We start from the raw sequence: 19,335 nt of genomic DNA, 5'->3' as shown, positions 1-19,335 counted from the left end.
AAAAAAAAAAAAAAAAAAAAAAATCCATCTACATGTTGATGACCCCCAGATTTAAGTACCTGCCAAGACCTTGTCCCCAAACCCCAGACTCACATATCTAACTCTGCATGCGCAGTTCCACTTGAAGGCCTTCGGGCATCTCATGTTTTACTGTCTGAAAGCCAAGCCCATGCCTTCCTCCAGACCTGTCCCTTCCACAGTCTTCCCCATCTTGATTAATGCCAGTGTCCTCCTCCCACGAGCTGCGGCCCCCAACCCTTGACTCTGTCTTGCACCCCCTCATTCAGTCCTGCAGCAAATCCTGCTGGCTCTGTCTCTGCAAGATTTCCAGACACTGCCCACATCTCACCTCCTCTGTGCAACTAACCCAGCCACCTCCTCTCTCTTGCATTTACTCCACTGGCTGCCTCCCTGCCCCCCTGGCATGTACCCTTGCCCTTTCCTCTTCCCCCACCCCACCCATCTGTCCTCAGCATGGCAGCCAGAGACATTTTTTAAAAAAAAATTCAGTCATATCATGCTACTCCTCTGCTCGAAATCCCCCCATGGCTCCCATCTGACAGAATTGAAAGCCTTAGTCCTTCCCGTCCCCGGGGCCCTGTGATCCCCCCTGGCTCCCTCACTGCCTCTCCTTCTCTGCTTCAGCTGTAGGCTGTCCCTTCAGCCTCCGAGCCTGCTCCTGGCCTAGCCCCTGGCAGCTGTGGGCCACTCTGCTGAAACTGGCCCTGCCCTCTCTGGCTCCCCACAGCCTTCATCACCAGGGGGATCAGGCACGAATCTGCTCTCCCAGACACTCTGTCTTCTCCTGAGGGGTTGGCTCCTACGGAGGAGAACTCAGTCCACTCCTGCCTTCCACTGCCCAGAACACTTTCCAGTGCCCACGGAGGCCTGTAAATATTTAGTAATGAAAGGCCTCCTCCCACTAGATGGGGAGGGCTTTAAGGGTGGCTGTGGCGCATTCGTACCTCCCAGTGCCTGGCTACAGTCTGACCCTCAGAGGCATTAAAGGAAAGGGGTTGGGCTGAACAAATGAGCCCATGGCATGGGTGTCTGCAGTGACCACATGCAGAGCAGGGTTAAGTGTCTACTTTAGGGGCTGCCACCACCAGACAAACATCCTCCTACCAGGCTGCCCAGGGTGAGGACGTGCCCAAAGCCTCGCCCCACACAAAGTTTTCTGTGAAGAGCATGTCAGTCTCCACAGGGAATGAACATCCAGCTCCCAGAAGCTCCTCCCCGGGGGCTGCTGAGCCATGAACCAGCCTGTCTTCCTGGATCCTGGTCAGTATCCCACCCTGGTGACTCTGCCATATTAATGATGATGACGTTTTTATGTGATATCATATTAGCAAACAGAAATGGTCAGGATGGCCACACAAATTCCAGGAAGAACATTTAGAAGAAAAAAAATCACCCAAGGTGTAGCCTATTACCACAAAATCGCCAGAGCCACACATTAATGGCTGCATTTAATTTAATGAGATAATCAGCAGAGACTTCTCTTCCTCTGTAAGGAAACCACACATGTGTTTTTCTCAGCATCCATGGAAACCCACGTGGCTGTGTGGCAGACCATCTTTTCCAAAGACAGCTGCTGTGGTATATCTTATTCCACAAGAAGAATGAAGCTTTTCTTGAGACACTGACACACCTCCCATGGCTGCTCTCCTTGAACCTGGACAGACCATTGTGATTACCTGGACCAAGGGAATGAAGCAGAAAGGATGAGGTGCTATTTTCTTTATTTTTTTGAGGGTCTCTTGCTCTGTCACTCAGGGTGTAGTGTGTGGTGTGATCATAGCCTACTGCATCCTTGAACTCCTGGGCTCAAGCCATCCTCCCGAGAAGCAGGGACTACAGGAGTGCACCACCATGCCTGGATAACTTTTAAAATTTTTTTTGTAGAGATGGGGATCTCACTATGTTGTCCAGGCTGGTCTTGAACTCCTAGCCTCAAGTGATCTTCCCATCTCGGTCTCCCAAAGCACCGGGATTACAGGTGTTAGCCACTGTGCCTGGCTTGACCTTAAGAAACTGGCAGCTTCCACTTCCTTCCTCTCAGAATGCTAGATTCTGGAACCAGCCACCATATTGTGAGGAAGCCCAAGATAGCTCTCAAAGAGAAAACACATGAAGAGCCATATGTTGGTTTTCTGACTGACAGTCCCATCTGCAATTCCAGCCAACAGCCAGCATCAATTGCAATACATGAATGAAAAAGCTTCCAGCTAACACCAGCACCCAGCTGTCAATTCAGCCTCAGCATTCAAGCCTTCCCAGCTGAGGCTCTATACATGACTGCACAGAGACAAGCACATAACAAGCCCCTGTGATGCCCTTTCTGAATTACTGACCAACTCAATCTGTGAACATAATAACATAATTGTTTTAAGCCCCCAAGTTTTGGAGTAATTTGCAACATACCAATAGCAACTGGAATGTTTTTGCCACATGGGTTCCTAGGAAGATTAATTAAAGTGACATCCCCATTACCCAAAGTTTATTGTTTAATACCATATTATCTAGCATGATGAGGTCTTCTGGCGGCATAAAACCCATTTACGGATTGGGACCTCTCCATTTCTATCTGGTCTGTTTTTTGTGTGCTGTGTTTTATTTTTTTTTCCTTTAGCAGGGATATTTTCCTTGACTTTTCCCTTGATGGCTATTTCTTGGGTCACATGGCATTGTGTTCTGAGGCTGAATATTTCCAGGCAAAGGTTTCCTAAAGCCTCTGGAAGGAAAGATATTTTTTAGGAACTGTTCCTGGAACCCAACAGAATGCTCTTACTGAAGGCCGATACATGAAAGATGAGCACATAACAATCATATCACTGCCCTGTTTAAAAGCCCTCAGCCTCACCCCTGTCTGGGTTCTCCAAGTTGAAACTCCTGGGCACAGCATGCAGAGCCTGTGGCCCTAGCCACGGCAGGCTGTCCAGCCTCAGCTCTTGTCCTGCTCTCTTTGCACGTGATGCTCGACCCATATCAGACCACCAGCAGCTCCTCAGACTCCCTGGTGTGTCTGCTGATCTGGGTCCCTCTGGCTGGGATGCCTTCCTTTGCATTAGCTTGGTAAACACCTACTCATCTTTCTGGCCTTGACTCATACATTAAGCCTTTACCCAGACATTCCTGAGCTGCCAAGCAGAAGTGACCATGCCCCCCATTGATGCCCACCTGCTCCACTGCACACGGCTTTGTCCCAGCACTGTGCGCACTATGTCTCTGCGTTAAGTGCCTGTGAATCCCAGGGTGCAGTGGCTGGGTCTAACTCTTCCCACTGGCCCTGGCATCCATCCTCAGGCTGGGCACAAAGAAGGCAGAAACAAGTGGTTGTTGAATGAATGAATGGCAAGTGGAAATGCCAATAGCTCTTTCTAGGGGTCTCCAACATTTTACCAGGGCCCTGAGCCTCGGAGAAGACATACCACACAGTAGTGGCCAGCTTCCAAGGAAATCCCTGCCGGAGAAGCAAAATGGGCAGCCGCAGACGTCAAGGCCCTGGCGGAACTAATGGCTTCCTCCACCCTTCCCAAGCAGATGCCATGCTTTGCTGCCACAGCTGGCTGGAGAATGGTTACTGCAGCCAGCAGCTGGAGGAGGTTCCCTGTGACGAATGGCTGGACATGGCTCACTGAAGCAGTCTGCTGGACACAGCTCCTCAATGGAAAACAGGGTGTGCTTGTAAAATCTTAAAGTTTGTTTGTTTTTAAACAAGAGCTGAGGATGCTGTCTGATCTGGAAACCTGTGTTTCCTCTGACCGTGTACAGCAAGCTCTGAACTGCTCTGATCTCAAAACTGGAGCTCAGAATTCTGGAGTGATATCTCCAAAGTCACACAGCTCAGAGCAGAGCTATGACCAGAAGCCACCTTCCAGGCCATGTGACCTTTACACTTCCTGTGAGGACTTGGTAGGGGAGAGAGCATGGGCTTTGGAGCCAAACAGACCTGGTTTTGATCCAAGCCTCATCCATACCTTGCTGTCTGAGCTTGGGCAACTGACTTGACCTCTTGCACCCTCAGTGAAATGGGATAATGAGGCTGGGTACAGTGGCTCGCACCTGTAAGTACATTTTGGGAGGCGTAAGCAGGTGGATCGCTTGAGCCCAGGAGTTCAAGACCAGCCTGGGCAACATGGCAAAACCCTGTCTCTACAAAAAAATGCAAAAATTAGCCAGGCATAAGGGCGTGTGCTTGTGGTCTCAGCTACTTGGGAGGCTGAGGTAGGAAGATAGCTTGACCCCAGGAAGTAGAGGCTGCAGCAAGCTGTGATGGTGCCACTGCACTCCGGCCTGGGCAACAGAGCAAGACTCTGCCACAAAAACAAAAATCAAACAAAGTAAAATGGGATAATGAGGTCTCCCTTTTAGAGTGGTGATGAGTTTGAACGAATACACATAAAGAATCCCCATGCATTGTCCAGCACTCAGCAGGTACTCACTGCAAGAGAATATGATACACTCAGCATACAGTAGATACTCAATGCATGAGGCTGTTATCACAAGGTTCAGTTCCAGCAGAGAAAGTCACCCTCAGGCTTGGCAAAGCTAACAGCCCTGGCAGATGCTTGGTCTAGCAGAGAAGGTACTGCTTTTGTGCCAGGCAAGCAGAAAGCATGAGGCCTGGGGAATGCGGGACCGAGCTGGGCAGGGACTGGGGCATTTTAACCACCCAATAGGACTGCAGTACTCTTTTTGCCTCAACGGTGAAAAGAGCAAAAGTCAGAGCCCTCTGCTGCTCAACCCACCAGACATCAAAGTCCAGCTGCTGCTCTGGTCAGCTCCTAACAGCAGACACAGAGACCCTTCATACTCTGGCCTCTATTTGCCTGGAGAAATTAGATGAATCAATGAATTCAATGAATCTTCACTCCCTCCCTCTCCCTCCCTGGGAGGAGTAAATATCTCCATCCCATTAACCTTGGGCTTTTCCATGTAACTTGCTTTGGCTTCATGGTGGGTGGGGAATTAAACTCTGCCCTTGATTTTAGGTTTGGCCATGAGACTTGCCACAGGGATCAGTGGACATGATCTGAAACATGCTCGTATGGCTGGGCTTGCTCTCCTAGGCTCCCGCCCCTCACCTTCCCCGAGAAGAATGAGTCTCAGCTGGCCACTGGTCCAGGAAGGATGAGACATGTGCAGAGCAGACTTGGACCTAGCTGGATGCAGCCTAGATAAACCAAATTACCAAATTCCAGCCTATCTGAAGTCACAAAAAACACTCACTGATGTCTGCCTCTCATTGTGGAATACTTTGTTATAACACAATCTTATCATGGAAATAGTTGACTGATACAATGCTCTCACAGTCCTATGTCTTATTTATTCATTCATTCATTTATATTTTGAAACACAGTCTTGCTCTGTCGCCCAGGATGAAGTGCAGTGGTGCGATCTCTGCTCACTGCAACCTCCACCTCCTGGGTTCAAGTGATTCTCGTTGTCTCAGCCTCCCAAGTAGCTGGGATTACAGGCACGCACGTGCCTGGATAATTTTTGTATTTTTAGGAGAGACAGGGATTCACCACGTTGGCCAGGCTGGTCTCGAACTCCTGGCCTCAGTGATTTACCTGTCTCGGTCTCCCAAAGTGCTGGGATGACAGCTGTGAGCCACCACAACTGGCCTCCTATGTGTTAATAGTCTTTTCATGTGTTCCACATTCTAAGCAAACTACTGATTCCATGTGGCCCACTCTCTAGCCTCCAGCCCTTGAATAAGCTGTTTCCTCCTCCTGGCATGCCCTCTTCTAACCCACAATGTCCTCACACGTCTCAATCCAATGTCTACTTTAACTTCTAGATAAAATGCTCCTTCCTCCGTGAAACATCCCTGATTCTCCCACCTGTGCCTGAGGTTTTTCTCCTCTGAACATTGTTATGAAAGGCATTGTTTCTCAATGTCTATTAAGTATTTTGTGTCCTTTTCACAAGTCCATTCCAGGCAGGGAGTGTCTTCACGGCCTGATTAAGCCTATACAGGCCCCGCAGGGTCCAGGTGTCTTTGGGATCTGCGGAGTGAAGGACTGGACGCTCTCCCTGTGCTGCCTCCGTGTGAGGAGGCCTCCTTGACAGCCAGTGCCCCTGCCAGAGGCAACTCCTCTGTGGTGTGAGGTGGTGGGAGCCAGACACTGACTCTACGAGGCTCTGAGATCCTGGCCCAGGGTAGACACCCCGAAAAAGTTTCTTGTGGAATGTGGAATTCTAAATGCCAGCCAAGCCTTCCTTATCAGAAGTTAAGAACAATCCTTGCAGATAGCACTGACTGAGCACTTGCTTTTGTGCCTGGCACTGTGCTGTTTGTTTCATATCCATCTTTTAAAAACTCTATCACAAGCCGGGTGTGGTGGCTCAAGCCTGTAATCCCAGCACTTTGGGAGGCCGAGGCGGGTGGATCACGAGGTCAAGAGATCGAGACCATCCTGGTCAACATGGTGAAACCCCGTCTCTACTAAAAATATAAAAAATCAGCTGGGCATGGTGGCGCGTGCCTGTAATCCTAGCTACTCAGGAGGCTGAGGCAGGGGAATTGCCTGAACCCAGGAGGCGGAGGTTGCGGTGAGCCGAGATCGCGCCATTGCACTCCAGCCTGGGTAACAAGAGCGAAACTCCGTCTCAAAAATAAATAAATAAATAAATAAAAATAAAAAAAATAAAAAAATAAAAACTCTATCACTGGGCTGGGCGCGGTAGTTCACGCCTGTAATCCTAGCACTTTGGGAGGTTGAGGTGGATGGATCACTTGAGGCCAGGAGTTCAAGACCAGCCTGGCCAACACGGTGAAATCCCGTCTCTACTAAAAATACAAAAGTTAGCTGAGTGTGGTGGTGCATGCCTGTAGTCCTAGCTACTTGGGAGGGTGTGGCACGAGAATCACTTGAACCCGGGAGGTGGAGGTTGCGGCGAGCTGTGATTGCGCCACTGCACTCCAGCCTGCGCAAAAGAGAGATACTCTGTCTCATAAATAAATAAATAAATAAATAACTCACTGTCCCTCTTTTACGGATGAAGATTGAAGCTTAGAGGAATTAAGTCACTTGCTTAAGATTCATTCATTCATCCCAAATATATTTTTTGGGTGCTTGGGGTGTGTCTGGCACTGGAGCCTAGTAGAGTGAGGGGAAGGACCCACAGAGACACATTTAAGTATAATATGTGTGTGATGCGGAAAAATAGAGTGGCTAAGGAGGGGATCCATTTAGATGTGGGGCGGGAGGGCACAGCCAGGAGATGGGCAGCATTCGGGCAGAGGCTTGACTGAGGCCCAGGAAGAAAGGGGCCGAGGGCACAGTGGGCAGAAGGCACAGCACACTGAATATCCCGAGGTGAGGATTGTGCACAGCGGGAAAGGAGGAAGTAGTGAGCAGTGACACATGGCCCTGGGGCTGCAGGAAAGGGGGTCCAGATGGCTTAGGAACTGGGTCTGACTGGCTGCTGTATGATGAGTGGCTGGGCCCAATGGGACTTCAGAGCTAACCATCCTGGTTTGGTGAATTGTCTTCTAGGCATTTATGGACGAGGAGGACGGGGGCAGAAGCACCTGGGTCTGTGCTTTGAGACCCTAGAAAGGCAGCTGGAGATGCTCCCCAGCTTGTGGGAGGGGGGCAGCTGTTTACCAATCCAGGAACAAGGAGAATTCAACCAAACCATGGGGCATGTGAGCCAGGTGCCTCACCTCAGCTCCTGGGGAAACGTCCAGCTGCCTTTGACAGTGTCAGAGCCTCCCGGGCCTGCGGGCACAGGGTTGCCATGCTGTCTTGGGCATACACTGTGGCCACACAGAGCTACGCATCGATCATGGCAAACATGGCCTGTGGCCTATCGCCAAGAGGCGCAGACGCATGGCTCTGATAAGATGAATGATGATTATTGGAAAGGGGAAAAGAAAGGAGATCAAAGAGGCCCCATTCACCCCCGCAAAACATTAAGAGATAGTAGAGGCAGTGCCAGGAGAGCCTGGTACGGAGCTGAGCCCTGGGGAGGGTCTTTGTAGTTGCTGGGATGGCTGAGCTGCAGGCAGTGGGCCAGCAGAAAGGGTTGAGTCCTGGAAACCCAAGCTTGGGTACACCACTTACTAGCTGTCTCAGTTTCCTCATCTTCCACAGTGGGAGCAAGGAGACCTCCGCCTTGCAAACCGTCCTGAGGGCTAGCGATCATGCAAAATGCCGGCTGCAGCAGCTGCAAACCTGCGTGGAGGCCGATGCCACGCTGCTGAGCGCCCCACAGGCGGCACCTCTTTTAAGTCTCACAACACTGGAGGAGGAGCGTGCAATTCCTGCCCGTTTTACAGATGGGGAAACTGAGGCTCAGAGAATCATCTAAACTTCACAGAGCTGATGAACAGGGAGCCAGGACTCAACTCCGGCCATCTGCCTTGGTGGCTCTGCTCTTCACTGCTGTGCCATTCCATTCCCGTGCAACTTGGGAGACTGGGCTCGGTTTGGAGGGTCCAAGAAGGTCTCAGGGAAGTACTCTTGGCTTTGAGACCCCAGGCTACCTCCTGAGGGCCTGTGGCTCAGCCTGACCCTATCTCCTACCTCTGGCCTGGAGCAAGGCCCCCTGCAGCAGGCATTCCCTTGTAGAGAGCTGCCGCCTCTCCCTGGGAGCCTGGGCACTCTCTGCAGGAGCCTCCCCAGATGCCCTCGAGGAGTGGCTCTTCCTACCTACACCATTCTGGACCCCATGACTGATCCCTTGGCTGAGGCTCACTCATAGGAGGGTCCGAGTTGGTCTTTTTCTCTGACAGATGGGAGCCCTGGAAGGAAGGTACCCTGCCAGATGCATCTTTAGAAACACCAAAGAGCCTAGCATGATGCCAGGTGCATGGTAGGCTTGGAGTAAACATGTAGTAAATTAACCCTGAGACAGAGCAGAGCAGGAGCTAGAGCACGCATGAGCACAGGCCGGACAGGTGGCCCTCTCTCCATCAGGCCATAACAAATCCACCTGCTTTACTCCCAGCATCAGTGAAGAGGAGGGGACCAGCCCACCCTCCTACAGACCAAGGTCCTTTCCTTTCTTTGGTCCATAGGCCCCTTCCAGAATCTCACAGAAGCCACTCTGCCTCTTCCCTTAACTGGAAAGATAGCTACACACATTTTACACATAAAACAACACAGGCTTCTCCTTGCCAGACTTACCTATGTTTACCACCTAACAGAGAGAGAGGCAGGGGCCTGAGACAGATTCTGACAAAGGATAGAGTGGGGCAGAAACTCTGGAATCAGGTGGACGTAGAATAAGATAATAATTGGCCTAATACTAGCTGTGTGACTTCTGTCAGCTACCCTATCCCATGAGCTTCAACATCCTCTGTGAAATGCAGATAATGTAGATTACTGAAGCCACTGGTGCTAGTGGATGCATAGTGAGGTTTGTTTTCCTCAAATGTAAATGGACTGCAGGGGATACCTGTGAGTTTCCTCTTAGTTGATTATTATTATTTTTTGAGACAGGGTCTCACTCTGTTGCCCAAGCTGGAGTGCAGTGGCACGATCACAGCTCAACTGCAGCCTTGACGTACCCGGGCTCAGGTGATCCTCCCACCTCAGCCTCCCGAGTAGCCGGGACTACAGGAGCATGCCACCACACCTAGTTTTTTTGTACAGACAGGGTTTCACCATATTGCCCAGGCTGGTCTCAAACTCCTGGGCTCAGGTGATCTGTCCACCTTGGCCTCCCAAAGTACTGGGATTATAGATATGAGCCACCAGGCCTCGCCTCATTTGATTTTTTTTTTTGAGACGAAGGCTTTGCTCTGTTACCCAGGTTGGAGTGCAATGGCGCGATCTTGGCCCACTGCAATCTTTGCCTCCTGGGTTCAAGTGATTCTTCTGCCTCAGCCTCCCAAACAGCTGGGACTACAGGCACATGCCACCATGCCTGGCTAATTTTGGTAATTTTAGTAGAGACGGGGTTTCACCATATTGGTCTTGAACTCCTGACCTCAGATGATCCACCCACCTGGCCCTTATTTGATTTTTTTTTTTTTTTTTGAGTTTCGCTCTTGTTACCCAGGCTGGAGTGCAATGGTGTGATCTCGGCTCACCGCAACCTCTGCCTCCTGGGTTCAGGCAATTCTCCTACCTCAGCCTCCCTAGTAGCTGGGACTACAGGCACGCGCCACCATACCCAGCTGATTTTTTACATTTTTAGTAGAGACGGGGTTTCACCATGTTGACCAGGATGGTCTCGATCTCTTGACCTCATGATCCACCTGCCTCGGCCTCCCAAACCCTTATTTGATTTTTTAAAGGCAGCTGCGATCTTGGGGGAAGCACAGGCTTCCAGTCAAACCATGTGCCTTGGCTCTGTGGCTTACTAGCCTGTGACCACAACCAAGGGACTTCACCTTTCTGAGCCAGCAGTTAGTCTGCACTGTCCAAGGTGTCACAGGTGTGGGTGACTTGGACCAGGTGAAGGGTACAGGACTCCACGCACAGAGTCTGGCAGGAGAGTGAAAAGGAGGAGGAAGTGCCCATGTAGGGAAAGCCCCTCCCTGCTCGCCCTGTCCGCTCACCCACAGCCAAGCCAGGCCTCATGCAGCTGTGACAGCCCTGAGCATGCTTACAGGGCAAGAGCTGCCTCTGTTTCAGACCTTGGTGCCCAAACAATTCACAAATGCAGCAAACGTGCCATGGCCCAGGAGCTAGCTCTCCACTTCAGAGAAAACACACAGTTCAATTTCCTAAAGATCGAACCCCAGGAGTGTCTCAAGGCTTTCCTGGCAAAAGCAGTTCTCGGAACTCAGGAGGCACCACCCTCATGTGACTGAACAATTAAAGCCCAGAGTATTTGTTGTTCTCAGCTAAGGCTTGAGGATGGCTGAGAAAACTTTAAAAAAAAAAAAAAAAAATCTGATTTTGGCAGTGTGGTTTTCAGAAATACATGGTAATCCATTTTTGTCAATCCACAGAAGGCACAGCTCAAATCATTAAAAAGCCATTGTACTTAATCACACGTAGAGAAGGCCAGTCTCTGCCTCTGAGATCATTTTCAAATGGTTTCAGGGTAACTTTCAAAAACTGACACGCAAGCAGGGAGGGGATTATGAAAGACCCTAATCTGAGGAATTTCTCTTTCTGGTTCTCACAGGGTAAGTGATTTATTTGAGAGGAAATCACCACGCAGACTTTGGCCTTGGTGGTGGGAACAGTGGTGAGGAAGACTCTAGGATGGATCAGATCTGACCTCTGTCCTTAGTGAGGCTGCAGCTGCCTTCCCAGAAAGACAGGAAGCAATTTTCCAGCAAAATAGCAAGTAAATGATTATGAAGCCTTATGACAGGTGCTAATAATAGGTGGAAGTTCATGCAGCTGTTAAGGCCTGGCTGTGAGCCACAGGAACCTGGGTTTGGAATTTGACTTTGCCACTCTGCAGCTGTGTGACCTCACTCACTCCTCCCAGACCTGGGTTCCTCATCTAGAAAATGGGATGCCTGCCTTGTAGGCTTGGGAGATAAATGAGTTAATTCCTGGGAAGCCTTTACTGCAGTGCCTGGTACACAGAAAACGCTCAACAAATGCTGGCTCAGCGGCTAACTCTGCTGAGGAAGCCTCATGGACCTGTGATGGATCGGGAAGGACGAGCAGAAACCCATAGGGTGGAGAGTAGCAGGGGGGACATTCCAGGTAGAGGGCACAGCATGTGCAAAGGCCCCGAGGTAGAAGCTGGTCAGTGAGGAGCACAGGTTTGAGGGGGGATGAGGGGTGGCCAGTCAGCTGGAGCCATCCTGGGAAGGACAAGGGGTTTGGTCTCTACGGTGAGGGCCACAGGGAACCACAAAGGGGTGCTGCAGGGCTGGGCCATGAGCAGCAGTGTTCATTAGAAGCTAACGAAGGGGCAGGAGGCTGCAGAGAAGGCTGGCACGACGTTTGGAGATCCAGAATTGTTCTGGGGTCAGAACCACAGAGTCTTCTTTTAGGTCTCAGACCACACTGGCCACTTGTTGACTCCTAGGTGATCAAATTCTCACTAGGGGTCCCCAGCTTTGTTTTTGAGAGCAATACCCTCTACTGTGGTGGCAAAGATTCTGCTCCTGTTCCCCTTCCTTAGGTAGAGTCGTTGCTGGGAAACAGCCGCCCAGGCAGGAACTGTGGTTCCCAGCCCTTCCACATCTAAGTGGGTCCTCAGGACCCAATGCGATGTGGGCATAGGCTCCATATACTACTTTGAGGCCTGGCCCATAAAAACCATTCGTGGATCTTCCAAGATCAAGGCAACCCAGGGAGTTACAACCTGAAGATGATGGCGCCTGCATCACCCTGGGTGCCTGAGCCATCGTGGAAACAGTGCTCACCTCACCATCAATTTGACTTTACATGAGCAAGAAAGAAATGTCTGTTGTCTCCAGCCACTGAAGTCTCTATGTTTATCTGTCACAGCAGCTAGCATTACCCTAAACAGACCCACCAGGCAGTATGACCTCGGGCACTTCTCCCTGAGCCTCAGTTTCTCTCACACAGATTGTTGTGGGCACCTAATAAGATGACAAGTGTGAGGGCTTTGCAAGCAGCGAGAAACCACAGGGATCCGTTCATCATGGGGTTATTGGCTTTGGTCCCCCTGAGAGCCTGAGGTTGCGGAGGGGAGGGGACTCTAGCTAGTCCCTGCAGAGACAGGGAAGTGTAGCAGCTAAGGCCTGGAGAAGCCCCCGGCAGGGGATCAAGATCCACCAGCAGGTCCTGGCACAGGCTGGGGACTCTCACTCCAGGTTTTAGTTCAACCCTTTGAGAGATGCTCCCCAAATAGCTGAGCCCCCTGAAGGGAGGAGGCTGGGGCCTGGCTTCCATCTCCTGGCAGCTGCCTTGGGAAGCAGTCGGCCCAGACTCCCTCTGATAACTTGTTCCAACCTCTCACAGCTCATTAACAGGAAACTGCATTCCCTGCCAGGAAGACGCATGCCTTGATTTTTCAGACATGGCAGGTAGACTGTGTTATCAAAGCCTCGTCATGGGCTGCATGGCCCCCACGCTCTCCTGCTCTCTGGTGTCCTCGGCCAGGCTCTGTGCTCAGAGCACACGATGCCTTTGGATGTGGCTGGGCGATCTGCCAACCTGTCTGGCTGGGGCCAGGGGCCCAGGATGGATTCCGTGAGGGTGGCTGAAGCTTAGCCTGTACCCCGCTCCTAAGCATCCCACACTCCCTGCCCAGGACTGGGGCTGAGACCCCGCAGAGGGACAGGGTGGGAAGGCCTGAGCAACACAGGATGTGAGAGCTGTCTCTGGCCTCAGCAACTTTCACACAGAATATGCTGGGCATTCTGTGTCCTTTTGCTCTGTGTTCTTCTGCCATAGCTTCGGGGTAGGGGTGAAGAATGCTTACCCCCAGCCTCTGGAGCCTGGAGTCAGGCGAAAGGCCACTGTGTTCTGCACATATTGCCCATCATCCTGTTCTTGGGCAGGGTGGGTGCAGACACCAACCTCCTCCACCTCCCATGCTGTCTCATCCCTTCATACAGTCACTCACCACCTCTCAGTGGGGACCCATGAGTTCTCAAATCACCTGATGGAGCAACACCATCAGTGCCCTGGACTACAACAAGGACACAAAACATCCATTTCCAGAGTCTATCCACAGGCAGGAGTTAGTCTGTTTCTTCCTTATACCCACCCTGAACTGTGTCGTTAAACGTGGTTTACAGAGGGGGAAACTGAGGCTCACAGAATTTAAATGATTGATGCCTAAGGTCACCCAGCCAGTTCGCTAGGCAGTCATTTGAGCCGGGCAAGAGTGGGGTTCACTTGGCAGCCAGCACTCTGAGGCGGGGGGGCGGGTCAGAGAAGGAGCCGGACGGCGACCCCCACGGCCTCCAGAGCTCTGTGTATGGGAGCCGGCGGGTCACAGACCCCAGACTCCAGGACCTGGGCCATGCAGAGCTGGGCCCTGAAGACCCAGAAGAAGAGCTTCCCCCCGAGGAGGAGCTCCTGGAGACCCTGGACCCCAAAGACTCCCTTTCTGAATTGGAGAGAGTTCTGGACCAGGACGCAGAGGAGGACATTCCTGAGATGAGGCAGCTGTCCATCAGCCAGAAGATCCCTGGCACCGCCGTGGCCAGAGCGAGGAAGAAGAGGAGGTGGCGGAGGCCCAGTGAGCTGGTAGAGCCCAGGAGAAACTGGCAAGTCCTGAAAGACAGGCCATCTGTGTACTGGACCGAGCGGTTCCTGGAGGACACCAGCCTCACCATCACAGTGCCCGAGGTGTCCCAGCGAATGGAGGAGCTGTCTTGGCCCTGGAGATTCTACCTGGAATATTATAACAGCAACAGGACGACTCCTGTCTGGCCCATTCCTCGGTCCTCCCTGGAATACCGAACGTCGCCTCGCCTGAAGGAACTGGCTGCCCAGAAGATTCGGAACAACATCTGGAGCATGAACATGTTTGAGGTGTCCTGGGTATCCAGGGCGGCCCAAATGGCAGTCCCCAGCTCCCGGATCCTCCAGCTGTCAAAGCCGAAGGCCCCAGCCACCCTGCTGGAAGAGTGGGACCCCATGCCGAAACCCAAGCCACGTGTGTCAGACTATAACCGCTTCCTTCACTTGGCCATGCCCAAAGCTCAGCCGGACAAGTTCGTTCCTGACCAAGATCCTCGCTGGGCGGTGCTGGATGTCACCAAGAAGGTCGTGGCCAGCCCCCGGATCATCTCCCTGGCCAGGCCCAAAGGGCACAAGGGTCTCAATGAGGGCTACGACCCCTATTACATCTCCCCGGCTGCGCTGGTGGCCCAGGTGTCCCCTCACCTCTATGAGCTCGCCATCACCAGAAAAGTATGAGCCCCCTAGGCCCAGCTTCTAAGACATCGGCTCACCAGTAAACACCCTCAGGCATCCTAACCCTGTGTACGTGATTGTTCTGAGTCTTTTGGCCTGGAGAAGGGAGGGCAGGCTGGAAGGCCAAAAGAAGGATGAGGAGGACAATAATATTTATTTTTGCATCCAAAAAAAAAAAGTCTAGCAGCCTCCATAATCATTATGCTTATGTGTTTAACACATCCTTCATGCCAACAACTGACAATTTACTTGTTTTTTGACATAGGGTCTTGCTCTGTCATCCATGATGGAATGCAGTGGCGCGATCTCAGCTCACTGCAACCTCAGCTTCCCAGGTTCAAGCCATCCTCACACTTCAACCTCTTGAGTATCGGGGACTACAGACACATGCCACCACAGTTAGCTAATTTAACTTTTTAAAAAATAGAGACAAGGTCTCACTGTATTGCCCAGGTTGGTCTCACACTCTTGAACTCACGTGACCCTCCCACCTTGGCCCTCCCAAAGTGATGGGATTACAGGCATAGCCACCATGCCTGGCTGAGAACTTTATACTCTTAATCTTTGTAAGAGTAGTGCATACTCTTAATGCTTCTACACTGCAGTGTAGGTGGTATATTATCTCCATTTCTAGATGACAAAACCGGGGCACAGAGAAGCTAAGAAGCTTGTCCAAAGCTGCACAGCAAATAAGCAGGAACCACAACCCGAATGCCTACCATACTTGCACTCTCCCTCTACATCAGCGGCCTCACAGGTGAGACGGGGCCCATCTGGGGCAGGCAAATGATGAGGCTTCAAGATGCTTCCAAGCAAAAAAGCAGAGTATAAAATTGCACACATGCTGGTCACCACACCCCATTACAAAGTGTGTGCACGGGATCACATGGGGTGGGATCTGGTAGTCGGTGCTCTGTGTCTCAGAGAGAGGCAGGGCCTGGGAGCTTCAGTCAGTGCCTGGTCCCCTTGGCTGAATTCTTCCTTGTAAGGATAGCTAAGGGTTAAGGTGAATAGAAACCAGGTGGGCACAGGTGTGGTGGCTCCGCCTTGCCTTGGACCTGGAGGCAGTGGTGGTGGTCCTCCCTCACTTTCCCCAGGTGCAGGAGCCACCTGGTCAGATAACCTCTCCACCCCACTGCATTCCAGACAAGCTTTTGCCTCGGGCAACTATCCAAGCAAACCAGAGACCACTGCTCTGAGTACTGACCGTTTTTGAAGTGAAGACTTGCAGGAGAGAGACTATAGAGTAGTGTGAACAGATTCTCCCCCATCATAGAGGCCAAGGCCAAGGAGCTGGTCTGCAATGGCCTATAAAAGGCCCTTTGCGATCCAGCCCCTTCCCAGCTGAGCAGCTCACTACCCACCTTTCATTTCATGCTACAGCCACACTCAGCTCAGTGTGCTGTACTGCTGAGCCTCGGCCCAGGCTGGACCTTCTGCCCTGAGCACCGTCTCATTCTTCAGCTCTACCATGTGCATCTGTGGTTCTCAGGTGCCTAGAACCCAGTCCCTGGCTTTCAGATGGTGCAGTCTCCCTTAAATGCACATGCCTTGGACTTCCATTAAAACAAACACTTGGGGAGAATCCTATCCTTAATAACTCTGTCCAGAGGGCAAAGTGGGAGGTGAGGGAGGATCCCGAGGCACTGAAAAGTGAGGTGGGATGGCCCAGGGACACGCTGCATACTTTATCCTAGGAGGAGCCAGGCTGGCCCATGGAGCCCTCGGCAGGCTTGCTCTAGTGTTCTCCTAATAAGCACTCCTGTACTCTCACACCACCACACCCTTGTACGTGCTGTGCCCTTTACCTAGAATGCCCTTCTTTGCCTGGGAAACTTCAGCATATTCTTCTAAGCCCAGCTCAACGTCACCTCCTCTGTGAAGCTCCCAGAGGCAGAATCAGTGGCTCCTTCCTCTGCAAAAGTGCTATTCCCATAGCACTTTGACCTCATAATTACGCGTGAATCCCTCCTCTAAGAAGAGAGCTCTTTCGGGGCAAGGGATGTGGCCAGTTCACCTTTGCATCTCTAGCACCCATCCCAGAACTGGCCTGGAAATGCCTCTGAATGAATGGATTAATGAGCTTCCTTTTGCTAAGATCCCAAGATACCTATTTTCCCACCTCCTGCTGGGCCTTCCCTCTCCAGTCCCAAGAGGAGCAAACGGAGCCTTTTGTCTTCACACCACATTGGTATTGACCAGAGTTGGGTTTTAATGGTGCTTTGACAAAAGGCAGCTCCCACATTCATTTTCCTTGGCTAATTACATTTCCCAACTGAAATGCTTATCTCTGGGCTGGTGTTAAAGACATAATCAGTTTCCAGAATGGATTCAAAAGAGGTGAGAGCAAGAAAATAATTAAGCCAACTTCTGATTGAATCAAATAATTAAGCAGATTTAATCGGCTGCCTGTGATCTACATCCCTAGCCTGGGCCTGGGGAGTGTTCTGCTCTGTCAGAGAGATCATGTCTGATTATTTTAGAGATGGGCAGCATTTCTTCCCAGTAGCAAGTAAAGGATTGATTCTTTTAACTGAATGCAAATCAGGGTGGCAGAACCCCAGGTTCCTTGTTTAGGCAAAATATTCTGGGTTTGCAGAAAAATAATAGAGGCTGGGGGTGCTCTGTTCTTTAGCCATGTCTAGGCACTCATGGTAGAGTTTGCACCAATGGTCCCCATTCCTTACCCCTTCCTGCATTCAGGTCCTTTGCCACTGAGTGGGATGTCTCTCCCCATCCTCCTCCTCTGGGCTTAGCCACATGTGGCCAACTTCAGCCAATGAGAGCTAATGTGACAGACGCAGAGGCTTGAAAAGGTACTTGCATGTTTCCACTTGCTTTCTTGTCCTTTTGTCACCATGGGAACACAATCAAACTAGAGCTGAGACGCAGAGATGCATGGAGCAGAGCTGAGTTGGCCTCAGTTGTCCCAGCCAAGGATCTCTTAGATCAGCTGACAGTCAGCTGTCCCCAGGCACAAGGGTGAGCCCAGTCAAGATCTGAAGTCGTAAACCAGGCACGGTGGCTCACGCCTGTAATCCCAGCACTTTGGGAGGTTGAGGAGGGCAGATCATGAGGTCAAGAGATTGAGACCATCCTGGCCAACATGGTGAAACCTTGTCTCTACTAAAAATACAAAAACTAGCCTGGTGTGGTGGCGTGCGCCTGTAGTCCCAGCTACTCTGGAGGCCGAGGCAGGAGAATTGCTAGAACCCGGGAGGCGGAGGTCACAGTAAGCTAAGATTGCACCACTGCACTCCAGCCTGCGCAAAAGCAAACCCCCCCCCCAAAAAAACCACAAAAAAACACAAAAATTCAGTCATTTGGCCTGCCCTGCCTGGATCAGCTCTGAAGACTCCTGAGTTACCTAAACACTTACTGCTGCATGCCAGTGACGGCTGTGGTTGTCTGTAACTGATACAGTACCCTTCAGTCCAGGCTGGCCATTTCTCCAGTCCCAGCCTCTGGAAGGTATCCCTTAATCCTTTAGCCCAAGCACCACTTAGAATGGAGAGTCATACATCCTGCTGCTTGAACGGTAAATCTTTACACAAAAACTCATCAGATCTTCACAAAGACTCCTGGCATACATCAGGAAAGAGATCTTTTGTCCCATTCTACAGATGATGATGTTAAGGCTCAGGAAACCCAACAGTTAGAAAAGCCAGAGACTGTGGTTAAAGATTATGACCTGAATGAATGCACTAGCCTCCACTTTCACCCAGAAACTCCACTAAGACAATTTTTGGTATGATAATTTTTTTAAAAATCCATCAATCCACAAAGATAGAGCAACCAAGGAAGAAGACGATAGTAACAAAGTTTGGCAGCTGGGAAAGAGATGTGTAGGGCTGACTCAGCAAACCCAAGAAAGCAGAACCCTAACCCATGACAATGCAATCAAATAGGCACTCAGGTTTGTGCTAGAAAACCCCAAAGGCTCTGGGATTGGTGGCAACACCAGGTATCTCCGGAAGTGAGATAGAGGAGGGTTTGTTGCAAGTCGCCTTAAAGGCAGTAAGATCCCTAGATCCTCTTCCTACTTCTGCCAAGAAAACGTTCCCTCTCATCCCAGCAGAAAACCAGAGGCAGAATCTCAGAAAGAAGTAAGACAGAGGGTCTCTGAATGCCTGGCTGAGGCACAGGGGACCATCCTGGGAGCAGACGGGTAAGTGAAGGTTTTTGGATTGCCCACCTTTGCCCTTCTTTTGCCCACATGAATCTCAGAAGGCTGTGAGCAGAAGTCCATTCGCTAGGTAGAAGAATGAAAACATCTATGCAGAACCAGACTAGCGCTAGAGAACAAACACCCATTCTGAGTTCCCCGTTGGATCTTCCTACTGGGAGGCGTCAGTCAACAGGGCCCACTCACCATACAGAGCCCCAACCATCTTCTTTTCTGCCCCACATTTAACATGAAGACACAGCCAAGGAGCCACAAACATTTAAGGGAAACCTAACAGCAGAGATGGACATATACACTAACAGGAAAGGTAACTGGCAGGACACAGAGACTGCAGAAAGAAGAAAACTTTCAAAACAAAATATCATCAGAGATGAAAGA

At 51.0% G+C, this 19,335-nt stretch overlaps 2 protein-coding genes across 2 annotated transcripts in view; one reads left to right on the top strand and one right to left on the bottom strand.

Moving 5' to 3' along the window:
• Positions 1-19,335, bottom strand: part of MAN1C1 (mannosidase alpha class 1C member 1) — a 175,965-nt gene that overhangs the window by 49,137 nt on the left and 107,493 nt on the right. The gene's annotated exons all lie outside the window — the stretch shown is intronic.
• Positions 4,634-17,899, top strand: LOC108308603 (testicular haploid expressed gene protein-like). The gene is made up of 2 exons (XM_037740633.1): positions 4,634-4,779; positions 13,691-17,899. The coding sequence occupies exons 1-2, from the start codon at positions 4,634-4,636 to the stop codon at positions 14,772-14,774; spliced, it is 1,230 nt and encodes a 409-aa protein (XP_037596561.1). The 3' UTR covers positions 14,775-17,899.

This window comes from Cebus imitator, unplaced genomic scaffold (genome assembly GCF_001604975.1).
Source record: "Cebus imitator isolate Cc_AM_T3 unplaced genomic scaffold, Cebus_imitator-1.0 Scaffold87, whole genome shotgun sequence".
Classification (NCBI taxonomy): domain Eukaryota; kingdom Metazoa; phylum Chordata; class Mammalia; order Primates; family Cebidae; genus Cebus; species Cebus imitator.
This window is presented reverse-complemented; position numbering and strand designations above follow the sequence as displayed.

Coding starts and splice junctions, on each gene's coding strand:
- LOC108308603 (XM_037740633.1), top strand. CDS start 4,634: ATGCGGGACCGAGCTGGGCAGGGACTGGGGCATTTTAACCACCCAATA. Junction 4,780..13,690: donor AAAGTCCAGCTGCTGCTCTG/GTCAGCTCCTAA, acceptor TTGATGCCTAAG/GTCACCCAGCCAGTTCGCTA.